Source organism: Sphaerodactylus townsendi, linkage group LG03 (genome assembly GCF_021028975.2).
Source record: "Sphaerodactylus townsendi isolate TG3544 linkage group LG03, MPM_Stown_v2.3, whole genome shotgun sequence".
In the NCBI taxonomy this organism is placed as follows: Eukaryota; Metazoa; Chordata; class Lepidosauria; order Squamata; family Sphaerodactylidae; genus Sphaerodactylus; species Sphaerodactylus townsendi.
Genome location: NC_059427.1, coordinates 78,270,846 through 78,284,571, shown reverse-complemented (window position 1 = coordinate 78,284,571; position 13,726 = coordinate 78,270,846). Strand labels below are relative to the sequence as shown.

Here is a 13,726-nt window from a genome sequence, read left to right as displayed (position 1 = left end):
AGTCATAAGAGGCACTTACGTCTGAGTAGCCTTGTCCTGTATATAACCCCATTGGCCACTCACGCTGGCATTGTTGCTTTCCCCACACAGTTTCTCCCTTGGTATTTATTAAAACAGCACACTGGGACGAAAGAAGCAGGTTCACACCAGCTCAACCCTCCTTCCACTCCTTTCAGTTTCTGGTTGCAGCTCTTCCAAAGTCAAGACCATTCGGCCGCGACTGGGTCCAAGACGCAGCTCTCCGCCGCCACCACCGATGATGGGCGTAGCCTAGTGGAGGTATGGGCGGAGCCCTGCTAGATCCTCCCTCCTCCCTCGCGGTAGGCGTGCCCGCCCTCCCCTCCGAGCGGAAGTGCCTGCCCGCCTGAGTTGGCGCTCGGTGGCTTCGCGCGTCGCTCGGTTGCCGCCGCCGCCGCCGCCCGTGAGGAAAGTTGAACTGGGGCTCCTTCCCGGCAGTGGGCGCAGGCGGGGGTTTGTCGGATGCGGCGGAAGGAAAAGCGGCTGCTGCAGGCGGTGGGGCTGGCGCTGGCCGCCCTCGTCTTCCTCCCCAACGTGGGGCTCTGGTCTCTTTACCGGGAACGGCAGCTGGACGGCGGGACTGGAAGAGAAGGCGGCGGAGCAGCGGGGGGCGGCGGCGGCGCGGGGGGAGCCCGCGGAATGGCGGCGGGGGCGGCAGCAGCAGCTGCTGTGGTGGGAGCGCCACCGCCGGGAGTCGTGGCAGCTGCCCGTGGGGAGGCGCAGGTGAGAAACGGAGGCGCATCCTCCTCCCCACTCGCGGGGAGAAGAGCTGCCTTGTGTATAATGGGAGAGGGTCTGTCAATGCATTTGCAAGGGGGGGTGTCGACGGTTGACCCCCCGGTTGCTGTTTGTTCCCCCTGACTGTGGCCTGGCGACGAAAGAGCAATCCGCCCGCCTCTCTTTGGGCGAAGAGCCGCCGTACAAGGAGAGGCTGGATGGGGAAGGGAGCGGAGCTGAGTCTGCCTCAGGGAAGTCCAGGGCTTAGGGAGCGGAGCCACCTCGGGCTGAAAGATGCAGAAGAGGAGGGAAGGGCGGGCGGGCGAGAGGCATCGATTCCTTTTCATAGGCTAATTCAGGGTGTAAGAAGCTCATAAAAGCGGTCGGGGCGTTTGTGGGTGGGTAATATTTTTGGAGGCACCTGGGATGTTGCATCGCATAGCTGTTTGGATAGACCGAGAGGTGACTATAGCTAAACCTTTATGCGCGAAAGTTTTAATCCCCGCCCCCCTTCCCAATATGTTTTTCGGCTGTCAAGAAGCTGTTCTCTCCACGTTTATTCTTATGTCCCTCTGTAGATGGATCCTGCCTTTAAGGAACCATTCTTGGAGCAGTGTGCACGGGTGCTTGCTTTCTCCTGTTTTACCCTCAGAACAGCCTTTCGAAGTAGGCTGAGAGAAACTGAGTGGCCCAAGGTCATGTAGGGAGTTTCTTGACACAGTAGCCCTCTCCAGGTGTGATGTTAGCGTTCTGTTCAGGCAAATTGGGAGACCACCAGCTGTGCATATTGGGAAGCTTGTGGGTCTCACATTTTCCCCACTATGTGCTGTCGCTATATTGTTTTGATAGAGCAACCTGTGGATTTTCCATACGGATGCATCTTCTCTTCATCCAAACTGGGATTCTGATTTTCCTGGGTTCTGATTTGTGTGGATGGAAGTTGTACCTGTATTAAAATCCATATGGCAGTTGTATCTATCCCAATGATGAGGCTGTCATGCTCCCCAAATGTGTTAGTGGTGAGCTACGTTGCAGTTTATCAATGTTGTGTCTGCTGAGGTTTAGTGAGGATCTAAATTCAGATCTTTCTGGTTCTAGTCTTAATTACTGCATGCTACTGGATCATAAGTGTTTTCTGTTTCTTGGACAGGATTTGTTCTTATATTGATCTTCTGGGTCTAATTATTCCACTAATAACAGGGTGAGGTTTGTAATTGGAGGAAGCAAGGCAGAGTTTCATCCACTTGTATTTCTTGGAAGAAAAAAGGCAACCTCCTTTTAAAATCTGATGAACAAAATGGTGAAAATGGGCAACTACTCTAAACTATCTGAGGTTTGGAACTCTTTCTGGCCTTTAAAAAAATACTTAAGTTCTCCTCTTTTTTTCCTCAGCTCATGTTGACATCCTTGTCAGTTTGCCACTAGTTTGTTAAGACTTGAGCCTACATAGCATGAAATGTAATTCTTGACTAAGACTATTTATTGTTGGAAGGCTCTCTTGTGGCCATCTTACATTCTTTGTTGCCTAAGGTTCCAGATATGTGCATGTTTAATTTGGGAGTAAATCCCATTGAAATTCTTGGGATTTATGTTGAAGGAGTAGTCAGATCATAGTGGTTAGGCTGTAAATTTTTATTACTGAACTGTATTATATTAAAAAATATTGGTGAGTTCAACTTTACCTAATAAGAATACTTTAAGCAACCAAGGCCCAGTATGATATTACTCTTTGTCTTTTAATTGTAGTAAAAGTAGTGAAGCCATGCTGGCAGGGGTGGATGGGATTTGTAGTCCATGCACATCTGGAGAGCTGCAGGTTGCAGACCCCTGGCCTAAACTAATTTAGTGCTGTACATAAACAATACCAGACTTTCTCCAGTGTAACAGTCAAAGAGTCTGGATGTGTGAGGAAAAGGGAGAGAAGGAAGAGGTGAGTCTTCAACAAGTGTTTGACCACAGTAAAGGAAGAAAGTAGGTGGTATCAGGGGAAAACATCAGTGACAAAATAATGTAATTAAGGAGTTATAATAAGATTTACAGAGCAGAGGAAAGGTATTAGAAGAGGGAGCCTAAGATAGAAATGAGATTATCCATGTTTCTCTTTGTCACTGCCATGAGCCTCTCTTCTGGCTTTGCTTTATTTTGGAATTTGGGAAAGAGGTTGTGTTATTTGAGGCATCCTTTTGCTAGAGTTTTCTGGCGGGAGGCCAGACTGTTGCATTCAATTAAACCCAGAAGAGCCCTTCGGGGGTAGGGCGGTATACAAAACCCAATAATAAGTAAATAAATAAATAAAATTTCAAAATAATCATTTAGGAAAAAAGTTGAGTAAACGTTGAGTAAACTAGAACACAAAGATCTCCTACCTGTGAATACATGTCATTTACTGATTCAGAACATTAGTCTAACTGCCGAATCCAGACAGGGCTGGTGGACTGGGACGGTGTCACTACAAGGCTTTCCTGCGGTATGGGAAGCCCAAAAATGTAACAAAGAAAACTCACCTTAAAATCCCCCATAAGGGAGAATAGAGATACACCACAAAAATTGGGGCATGTTTCTGCCAGGAGCTTTGTTGGTGCATGGGGGCCACCCATGCTCTGGAGGCCAGTTAAGGTTGGCCTCACCTCCCCCCCCCCCTGCCCGCAATATCCATGGCCATGCCAGCCCAGCATTTTGTGCTGGTGGGCCTGAGCAACTGAGAATGCTTTTGGGTTGGGCACCGTGGAGCTGTATGACATCTGGCTGCCCAGGTAAGTTGCCTTCTGCCAGTGCATTTGCCCCTTGTGCTGGCAGAATGGGGAATCATTCTGTGCCAGCTCCAAATTTGTCCCACCCCTTCTGGATTGGGCTGTAAGTCAGTATTGTCTACTCTGATTGGCTCTGCAGGGTCTCAGATATTTATGTAATCTGCTAACTGATCCATTTAAATGGAAATATCACGGATTGGACCTGGGGATTTCTATGCCCAAGCAGATGACCTACCACTGATCTTTCCCCTGTGAGGTGGTGTACTTACAGAGTGAATTTCAAATTTATGTCAGTGTAGGGTATGATTTATGTCATGTATCTTCCAGTGTCTGATGGATGCATTAGAAAACTAAATACAAGAATGGAAGTTTCTGTAATATATATTTTACATATTTGCCACTTTATTCTGCTCAGTCATTATGCTGAGAATACTTGGCTTGTATCTGTAGAAAGTTAGAATTACGAGAAATTAGTGGCTTCTAACATTCTTCATCGCTACTTGACCTAAAACGTTTGTATAATTGATAATGGTGTCTTGGTTTTTTCATCTGTATGAACTGAGTCCATTTCACTATGTCTGATTCCCACTAATTCATTCCAATATATCAGCAAAGGAGTATTAACTAAGGATGGTGGAACTTGGTGCTGCTTGCCAAAAATGCATGTGTACCAAAAATACATATAATTACCAAAAATGTATATGTAAAGATTTGACTGATGCTTTCAGTGCATAGGAACCAAGCTATCTCATTGTGGTTATTATTATATATTGTATTATCAGTAATGTCCCAGAATCATATTTTGTATTCCAGTCTGCTGGATGTGTTAACATTTTCAGCAGGCTTATCTCTACCAGTAAGGTTAATAAACTTCCTTTTGTTTAAATTTGTCTGTGAAACATCTGGCATGGATTAAAGATTATACTGTGAGCCTGCAAGTCAGATTGCAATATTTAAGTGTTACCACAAGCAATCTCGCTGTGGGCTTTTCCACAGGCTTGACTTGCTCCTGATTTTATTGGCAGTCAATCCACAAGCATTGGTAGCAATTTGGGCATGGTTCTTCTACACATCTGCCCTCCCTCTGCATTTTCACAGTTAGGGAGTCTATTTTTGTCCACACATGTCTTAAATAATCAGGATTTTCAGATGAGGGTTTTTATCATTGTGGTATCACAGCACCTTCTCCCTTTTGTATATTTTGCACATGCTTATATTGTTGTGTTGACATCATGTTGCAATTTTTATAAGATTGAAAATTATACATTCTGAGGAGGGGAGAGCTGCAGCTGGCTGTTAGGGATGGTTGATTGACGTTGCTCATATGCCTTTCTGTCTTTGCGTGGGGAAGCCAAAAAGGGAAGCAGCTCTGCCACCCATGTGTTTATGAACTGAATGTGAAGTGATATGTTAAAGTGTTCCATTTTATCTGGTTCAGAAAGTGGCCGCACACCCCCACAGAGGTTCTACAGTTGTTTAAAAATGAGAATGAATATATTTTATATTGATAGACTATTGTAATCGATTCATCAGGTTCTCTGAATGCCCAGCTTTCATTTTAAAAAATATGTCTCTTGTCTCTTTCATTGTGAGCTACATGGACCTTGACTTGACTCCAGTAGACACTATAGTTCCTTGTGATCTGTTGTTCCCTGCAGCTGTACTTTTGTTTATAGACTGTTCAGTTTGTTACTTCTTACTCAGTTGCTTCATAAACCCGTGTAAAGTAATCTCTCATTTGTAGTGTGCTGTATGACTAAACTGCAAGAGGTTCTGTGGATATATTGACCTGGGAATGAAGTATTACAAAGTAATTCAAACTTCATTGAGGATTTCACTTTGAAGGAATTATGATTATTATTTTCTTTTTAAATCACATTCTGAGCCAAATAGCTCTTCCCAGGATATCATACTGAATTTTAATTCTTACTCACATACTCTTATTCTTGATTAGATAGTGAATTGTTTGACTAACCCAATTATTGTGTTATTGTAGAAGTTAGTAAATAATTCAGCTTAAAATTAGCTGATACTCTCATTTCCATAAACTTCCTTCCCTAATTTCCTTCCCTAATTTTTAAAATATTTTATGTCCTGTGAAATGTGTGGCACTGAAACAAAGTGTTCATATTTGCCATCTTGTGTATTTGGAAACTATTTGGGCCAGGTTCCCCAAGTCCTGATATTCTTATGTCAGTGTAATATTTTATAAGAAATGCTGGTGTACATGCAGGGAATATATTTGTTGGAACAAAAGTAGAACTTCTGTAATTAGCAACTTCATGTAATAGGTGTTAAAAGAAAATGTCTTGTCTGTTCTAATGGAAATAAACATGATCAGTAAATAAACAACATGACTACCCAACACATGCAAATCAAACTTGCTAATTGCACCCTTTACACTTGTTAACAAGCAAATGGTTTTTTCTCCCACCCTGGACATTCCACAGGTATACATACTCCACTTGCTTTGCTACCATCAGGTCCTCTGAAGATGTGAAATGCCAGGAGAAAATACTACTAGAACACAGTCATACAGCCTGGAAACCACACAAGTGATTCTGGCTGTGAAAGCCTTCAACAATACATTGAACATGATCAGTGATACTAAAGTTGTTTTTGTTGGCTTGAATTAGATACATGACTCCATGAATCAGTAGTTCAGACTGTGTATAGATATAGGAATAAGCCACCCACATATTTCTTTTTTATGTATTCTATTTGTTTTAAGATATCTCTATGTCATCTCTTCAGAGTCCTTCTGGGGTTACAATTAAAATACATAATTACAATTAAAATACAATTAAAATAACATTATTTTATTTATTTAGAACATTTTTATGTTGCTTTTCCACCCAATCTGGGTCCCCAAGATTGCACATATAAGCATTAAAACGTTTAAGCAGTCAAAGTTATAATTCAATAAAAAGACATAAGCAGTATCAGAACTTGGAAGGAGGACTGACAACTATTATTGAGGGTATGCCCAGAGTCTTCTGCTGGCAGAAGGCACCAGTAGAGGGAGACAAGACAAATCTCTCTCAACAACAGCTGATTTAAAATAAGCTGTGGGCAGAAATAGCTTTAAAATCTATTCATAAAATAGACCTTGGAGCAAAAGCAGGCGAGTAAAAAACAAAGGCAAATTTTCCTCATGACTACAAAAAGAACAAAGCATGGATCTACTTGATTTGCTGCTTTAAAATATTATTTGACAATATGTCTTTCAGATAAATTCAGGTATAATGATTCTCAGTGACCTAACAATTATCCTATGTAGCTCTCAGGTGAAGAAGGTAAACTTAGTCACTCAAATTTTAGAATATCTAAAGCCATAATATAGCCGTAAAAATGGTTCTAGAAAGGTAAACATTGGATACATCGGATATGTAATTCTCACAGTATTTTATTGTGGCTGGAACTAAAGTTCTGCCTTATGTACTTGGAGTAAGAGTTTTATTCTTCAAAGAGTTTAAGACCTTTTCACCTATCTAGGTAACTAGGAAAAATTGTTTTAAGAAAACACATTTATATTTTTTAATCTTGGACTAATTGTATCCATGGATTAGTTCCCTCACTGAAGTTTGCCTTGACCTATTCTGTAATAAAACAACTTTCAACTGTGAAAAATCCATGTCCATCTTGTGCAGCATACATGTTCTTTCGCACAGGAGCCAATTAGTTGTCCTGGAGGGCCAACAAGTAAGATCAAGATACATAGGCCAAAGTCTTTTCTGGATTGTCGAAGGCTTTCATGGCCGGAATCACTAGGATGTTTTGGGTTTTCCATGTTGTATGGCTGTGTTCCAGTAGTATTTTCTTCTGATATTTCGTCTGCCTCTATGGCTAGCATCTTCAGCCACAGATGCAGGCGAAATGTCAGGAGAAAATATTACTGGAACACAGCCATACAACATGGAAAACCCAAAACATCTTTTCTGGATGTTGCCATCTGTGCGCCCAGCCATCACTATCTTCACTGGCAATGAGTGCCACAATTTAATTACTTGTTGAATAAACAAATTTCTTTGTCTGAAATGTACCTTTGCCCATCAGCTTCATATTAGGTGCTCCTCAGTTCTAGTATTGTGGAAGAGGACAAAGTATGCTTAATAATTCTGTCTTTAATAACAATATCTAATATGGTACCTGGAACAGTTAGGTTGACCGGTATGTAATTCCTTGGATGTGCTCTGGATTCCTTTTTAAAAATTGGTGTGACATCAGTCACTTTCCAGTTCTGTGGAACAGAGGATGATTTTAGCCAAAACTTGCAGTTACTGGTTAATAGATCAGCAATTTCATATTTCTTATGAAATGTCATCTGTTCCATTTTCCTAGTAGTTCTATCTATACTTTTATCTCTTGTTACCTCAAATTGTTCCAGTTCTTCAGATTGAGCATCTCATCTTAAATGCATCATGTGAAGTGTTTGCTAAGTAGTTGAACAGAAGTATGTGTGTATGGTAATAGAAATGAGACAGTATTCGGTTGATATTAGTTAGGCTAGGGCCGAGGTGGCCAACCTATGGCACTCCAGATGTTCATGGACTACAATTCCCATCAGCCCCTGCCAGCATAGCCAGTTGGCCATGATGACAGGGGCTGATGGGAATTGTAGTCCACGAATGTCTGGAGCACCATAGGTTGGCCACACCTGGGCTAGGGGATTCCTTCATGCTGTGTATAAATCCTGAGCTATCTTCAGGGCTCCCTGTAGAACTTTACCTGCCAATCAGTATATTTTAGCTAATTCTTACAGACTATGTTATAGTAAAACCAGTGGTGGGTACATTTTGCCCTTGATTCTCTCTTCTAGCAGAACCATAGTATTTCTGTCATCTGACATTTTAGTAAATAACCATTATGCCATAAATTTAGTTCAAAATTGTTAGTAGATAGTAGTTCTAGTACTGATGTCCAGTACTTAGAACTGGATTCCTTATTCACCATAATTGTATTCCTAAGATCTTATTATGGCCCTGTGAAGAAATACATAAAGTTTATAATCTAAATGTTCACAATGTAGGAGAATAGAAGAGAGACCAGTATAGAAGGGTCAGTCAGTGTGAGCAAATTGAAGTTTATACATGGCCATTATTAAGCATGAAAACTAAAGTTACACCCACTGTTTTTGTGATTTTGTGGAGGCATTTGGAAGATGGTGAAGAGATATGGCAGTGTTTTGATATGGAGTTCTGGATTTACTTCAGTGTAATTTTCTGAATCTCCAGTGATAGCAAACTCAGAAAATCCAAGGTATGAAATAGTGTTGTTACCCAGGATGGAGATGCAGTCTCTTAATAATGTGGGGGTAAATTAGCTCAGAGCAAATTGCTTATTAGTATTGTAAGAAGCTGGGTAGGGAATCTTTAATACCAATGTAAACAAAGAAAATCTGCGAAGAATCTTGGAGGAAAATCCACAGAGAGGAATATAATTCAAATTTGACAATCTTTACTGTAGGGATAGGAGATTCATAAGCACTTAGTTCAGTGCAATAAACACATACAGAGAGAGTTCCTAAGAGATATATATAGGTTGGAAAATAGGTTTGGAATAGAAAGGGGTATGGGAGATATATATATTGATTGGCCCTTTGAAGGGTAAGATATTTATAGGATGAGGAACCACCTTTGGTGGATCTCAGGACCACCTTTGGGAGGTGTCTGGATAGATTGTCGAGTGCATTGTAAGGTGGTCAGGAGAAGTTAGTTACAGAAGGGAGTATCTGGGTTCAGATAATCAGGGGAGACAATGTTGCCAGAGGTCATCTTGTGGCTGGAAATGAGTATCCATTCAGCAGGGTTACTGTAATCCATTGAAGACACATTCGTCTTTGGCTGTGGAGCTGAAAATGTGCTGCTATGGCAAGCAAGCTGAGAGCATGAGAAAATAAAGAAAAAAATTCCTGTAAGTTCCTTGTAGGTAGACCTGGCTATTGCTAGAGAATGGGTTCCCCATCACTGCGATGCCTGCATCACCCTTTAGGCTGGCACACGGGCAGGGATACTTGTGAATTAGCACTCCTCTCACTATGCCAGGGTGGTATGGTTACAGTGTAGTTCAGCCTGTTCCTATATTCATTCCCAAGAGAATTTGGGATTAAAGAGTATATTCAGTTTGATCCCAATAGTTTGATCCCAATAATTGCTTTTTTGTTTATTTGAAACATTTTTAAACCACCCTTCCACCTGATCAGCATCTTCAAGGCAGCCCATGTAAAAATAGTAAAACATTTGAACTATTAAAAGCAACATTTAAAATTATAAACTAATTCAATAAAAACAAACCAGAACCAAGGATGGAGCCTGGTGGAGGTAGACAGACAAATTTATGTGGGGAGGGGGTTTGAGAATTTTGGTGCCATGACTTTAAAAAGTGTTTTCTCAAGTTGCCACCTGTCTAGCCTCAGATGGTGGTGTCTACCAAAGCAGGGCCACCAAAGATGACCAGAGTGAATGGGTCATGTGGGAGAAGGCAGTCCTTATGGCAGGTTGATTCCAGGCCATGCAGGGCTTTAAAGGCCAATAATAGCATCTCAAATTGAGCACAGAAGTAAATTGGAAGGCAGGGTAGATGGAACAAGATCAGAGTCATATGATCCTTATAACCCACTCCAGCCAACATTCTAGCTGCAACATACTCAGTGATGTATCTAGGGCAGGGCAGCCAAGGTGTGTGTCCTGGGTGCTTCTTGAAGGGGGCACCTTCAGTTACCCAGCACGTTCCCCACCAAAAACTCCACTGTGCCTCTGAAGTCCATGCAGAGCCCACAGCTCAATGCTGGACCCAGCAAGGTTTCCAGTGAGAGGGAAGAAGGGGTTTTCAGTGCTTGCCCTAGGCACTGTTTTCCATAGGTATGCCCCTGAGCTTACCACACCAACTGCAGTGATGAGCTGGGGGGCAGAGAGAGGGAGAAAGAGAAGTAGGAGGAGAGGGAAGGAAGTTTCTTATGGGCCTCCACTTGTTTTTATATATTGCTGAACTCTTTGTAATTTGAATTTTGTCAAGTTGCTAGACAAGTCTGTAATATATACCTATCACTCAATATCTGCCGGATATATTTACCTTCAGATTGTGTCCTTTACTTCCTACCACACATTCCTACTGAACTGGCTGACTAACTTGCAATTTGACATCAAAGATCCTGTTTAGAGATGGGTCCTGCATCTTCAAAGTCCAAAATGAAGGTATAATAACAACAGAGATGATAGGGCCAAAATAATAGTAATTTCCTTGAAAGAAATTTGTCCAGGTTCACTAATGATTTAATATGGGGAGATCTACCACTCATTGTGCTGTATACTGCTTTGTACATTCTCCTGACAGTTGAATGCTTGCTGCATAAGTGTATACTTTCCCAGCGGCTCAACTAACCTTTCTACTTTAACAACCATCTGATGTGCATCTAATTCTGTCTGTGGGGCAAGACTGCTAAATTGAATGTTCTGTATCTGTTTCTGAGGACTGTTGACGAAAGTTTGGCTAAGTTCTGTTTCTCTTTTGTAAAGAATAAGAAAGCTGTTATCACCTACTAATCTTTGAAACTATGACTAGTGGCTCAATGCAAAATTACTCAAATTATGGTACAATGTGACCTTCATTCTGCTGTGCAAAACTCCAAGAGATCTATTTTTCCTTGTTATACAGATACAAATCAGTGCAAGAGAGAAATTCCCACTTTTTGTAAAAGCCCCTTCTGTGCACAGTAGAAGACGTCAGTAAAAGGAGGAGACTTGTAGTGAGCTGAAACAGTTGCTAGGCTTACTACTCAGTCTCTGTTTGTAGGGATACAAACTGATTTCATACAACTGGCAAAAGATGTTCCCAACCGTCCTTCCTCACTAATTAAGTTTAGTCCTCATATAATTGGTTGTGTGTCCCTCATTCCAGTGCGGTAATCAAAACCATCTCCAACATTGGACCACCTTCCTTCCTCAGTTACTTCCCTCTTTTCCTTATGAGACAGTTTCCCCAAAACACAAGAACGCCTGAGTCACACCTACATCCAATGAAGAACCTCCACTCTGAGATCAAGCAAATTTTTTCTTCCCGAAGCTTGGGAAAATCTTAAGCATTCGTATTCTAATGCCCTATAATTGGAGCCCAAATCTTTCTGCAAGTCACTTTGCTTTGCATACTGTCCTTGCGGTATACTCTGTATTCCAGGCAGCTCCCCTGCAATACTCATCCTGAATGAACATGATTCTTCATGTTCTTTTCCTAGATATCTACCTGGGTTTCTGCTTATGTCACTAATTGAGCTGTGGCTGTCTTCTCTCTGGTGGAGCCAAACCTCCCTCATTGTGTAGTTCCAAGGCCACATCTGGCTTATTGCCTACCTAGTTTCTTTGGCAAGCCCCCATTTAGAGAAATAACAGAACTTCCCACTTTCCTCTCTCCTCAGTATCTCTCTTTTAAAGAGGGTGAATGCAGCAGTAGTATCTGGCTGGCATTTGAAATATTTTTACTTATTGAGTAATTCAAGAGGGGTTTTTTTTGCCATGTGCCACAGCATTCCTCAGCTAGCATTCACAGGGTTTGCAGAGCAAGCCCTTAATACTGGCTGAGTGAAGAAATGTTGATTGGACTATCTAACCTCCCGTCTTTCTTCCAGATTTGCTTGGGATTGCCATCACTTTAATGAAGATCCCTAAATCTGAGGGTGTTATTTTTTAGCTATGTGTTGAAACCTAATTCAGCAACTCCTTTTAGTATAGGAGTGAGAGATGGCAGATGGAAAATTTGTGTAATTAATGGACCATTTTAATGTAAAATCAGGATCTGCTTTGGGTATCAGGCTCCCAACATTCATGTGAATGCATCATTCATGGCAACAGGGGCTACAGGTCACCTGTTGTATGGTCGTTGCCTGTAAAGTTTCCAGTGTGTGTATGCAGTCATACAGGCATCCATTTATTTGCAGTATCTAGGCATGGGGAGGAAAACACTATGGTCCTTTTTGCTGTATTTCTGACAGGTTACATTGATTGAGGAAGTCTTTCCATGCCTTGAGGCTGAACATTAATTACTAGACTAACTTGTGGTTTTGACCTGGATGAGTCAAGCATCCTTGACAGATGGGTGCTTTGGAGGCAAGACATTATACTGCAGTTTCCATTTTCAGTGCTGGGAGACATCCTCTGCAACCAGTCTTCTTCCTTACATAGTACATAGATATTGAGGAATGTTTTCCCTCGTAACATTCTCCATTTGTTTCTGTGCTTCTCCTTTTCCTTTATTTCACTGGAGATGACACTGCAATTAATATAATTTTTAGCTATTTGTTTATTTATTTAAAACTCTTAATAGCTGCCTTTCAATCTTGCAGAACTCAAGGCCGCTCACAACATAAATTAAGCAATGATTATAACAGCACAAAATTTAATACAGAAATGCAGCAATACCAAAATAAGGTATAGGCTTGAATAAGTCGATCTGCTGCCCTCCTTAATGTTCATTGCATTTCTCATGTGTCCCTGTAAAAGATACCAGATTGTTGTAATGTTTGCTGAACATGACTCAAGATAGCGGACAGCCAGTATATAGCAGTCATCATTAATAGTGTGTTGTAGGAGGAGGAAATGTGTCTGGTTTATTGCCTGTAAGTTTGGCTTGATTACTCTTATGGCCCAGTTTGGATGGGGAAGTGCAAAGGGAGTTGTGGAGGCTGTGGGGCCTTACACCAGTTGATCTACTGGCAGGTGGCTGCTGCAGCCCTCCATGACAGCCAGACATAGAGCACCAGGTCAGTACTCCTGCTGGCTTTGCTGGCATAGCAATAGCAGGAAGCATTCCAGAGGCATGGCTGGAGGTGGAGTTGACATTAGTCAGCTTCTATTCCAACTTTGCCTCCTGGGACACTGATGCCCAGGGCTTGGGTGGCATAAGCCCATTGAGGGGGTTTTGTTGGCACTGATGGGTTTTTTGTTTTTTGCCTCCATGTGCTGCCAAAAAATCCCCTTGGAGGTGGCAGGGGGCCACCATAGCAGGGCTGTCCCTATCCACCTCAGGGCTGTCCCTGGCCACCTCAAGGTTCTGGATTGGGCTGTAAATCATGTTGATAGTTTTGACTACATCTGGAATTGAAGGAGATCTTATAAAAGAATGGCTTAATCTTTGGCCACTACTTTGGTTAATGAGCCCGTATGATATGTTATCTAGTACTGAATTTTCACTGGAAGTTCTTGGGTTTGTATTCTTACTATTCCACAAAGCTGACAGAGTGATCTTGCACG

At 41.9% G+C, this 13,726-nt stretch overlaps 1 protein-coding gene across 2 annotated transcripts in view; it reads left to right on the top strand.

Moving 5' to 3' along the window:
- Positions 1-373: 373 nt before the first annotated feature.
- GALNT10 (polypeptide N-acetylgalactosaminyltransferase 10) overlaps positions 374-13,726 on the top strand; it is a 63,312-nt gene continuing 49,959 nt past the window's right edge. For both annotated transcript variants that reach the window (XR_007243856.1, XM_048488672.1), the window contains exon 1: positions 374-741. Coding sequence is in view for 1 of the 2 variants with exons in the window: in XM_048488672.1 (XP_048344629.1) it covers positions 481-741 (261 nt within the window). In the remaining variant the exon portion in view is untranslated. The remainder of the gene's footprint in view (positions 742-13,726) is intronic.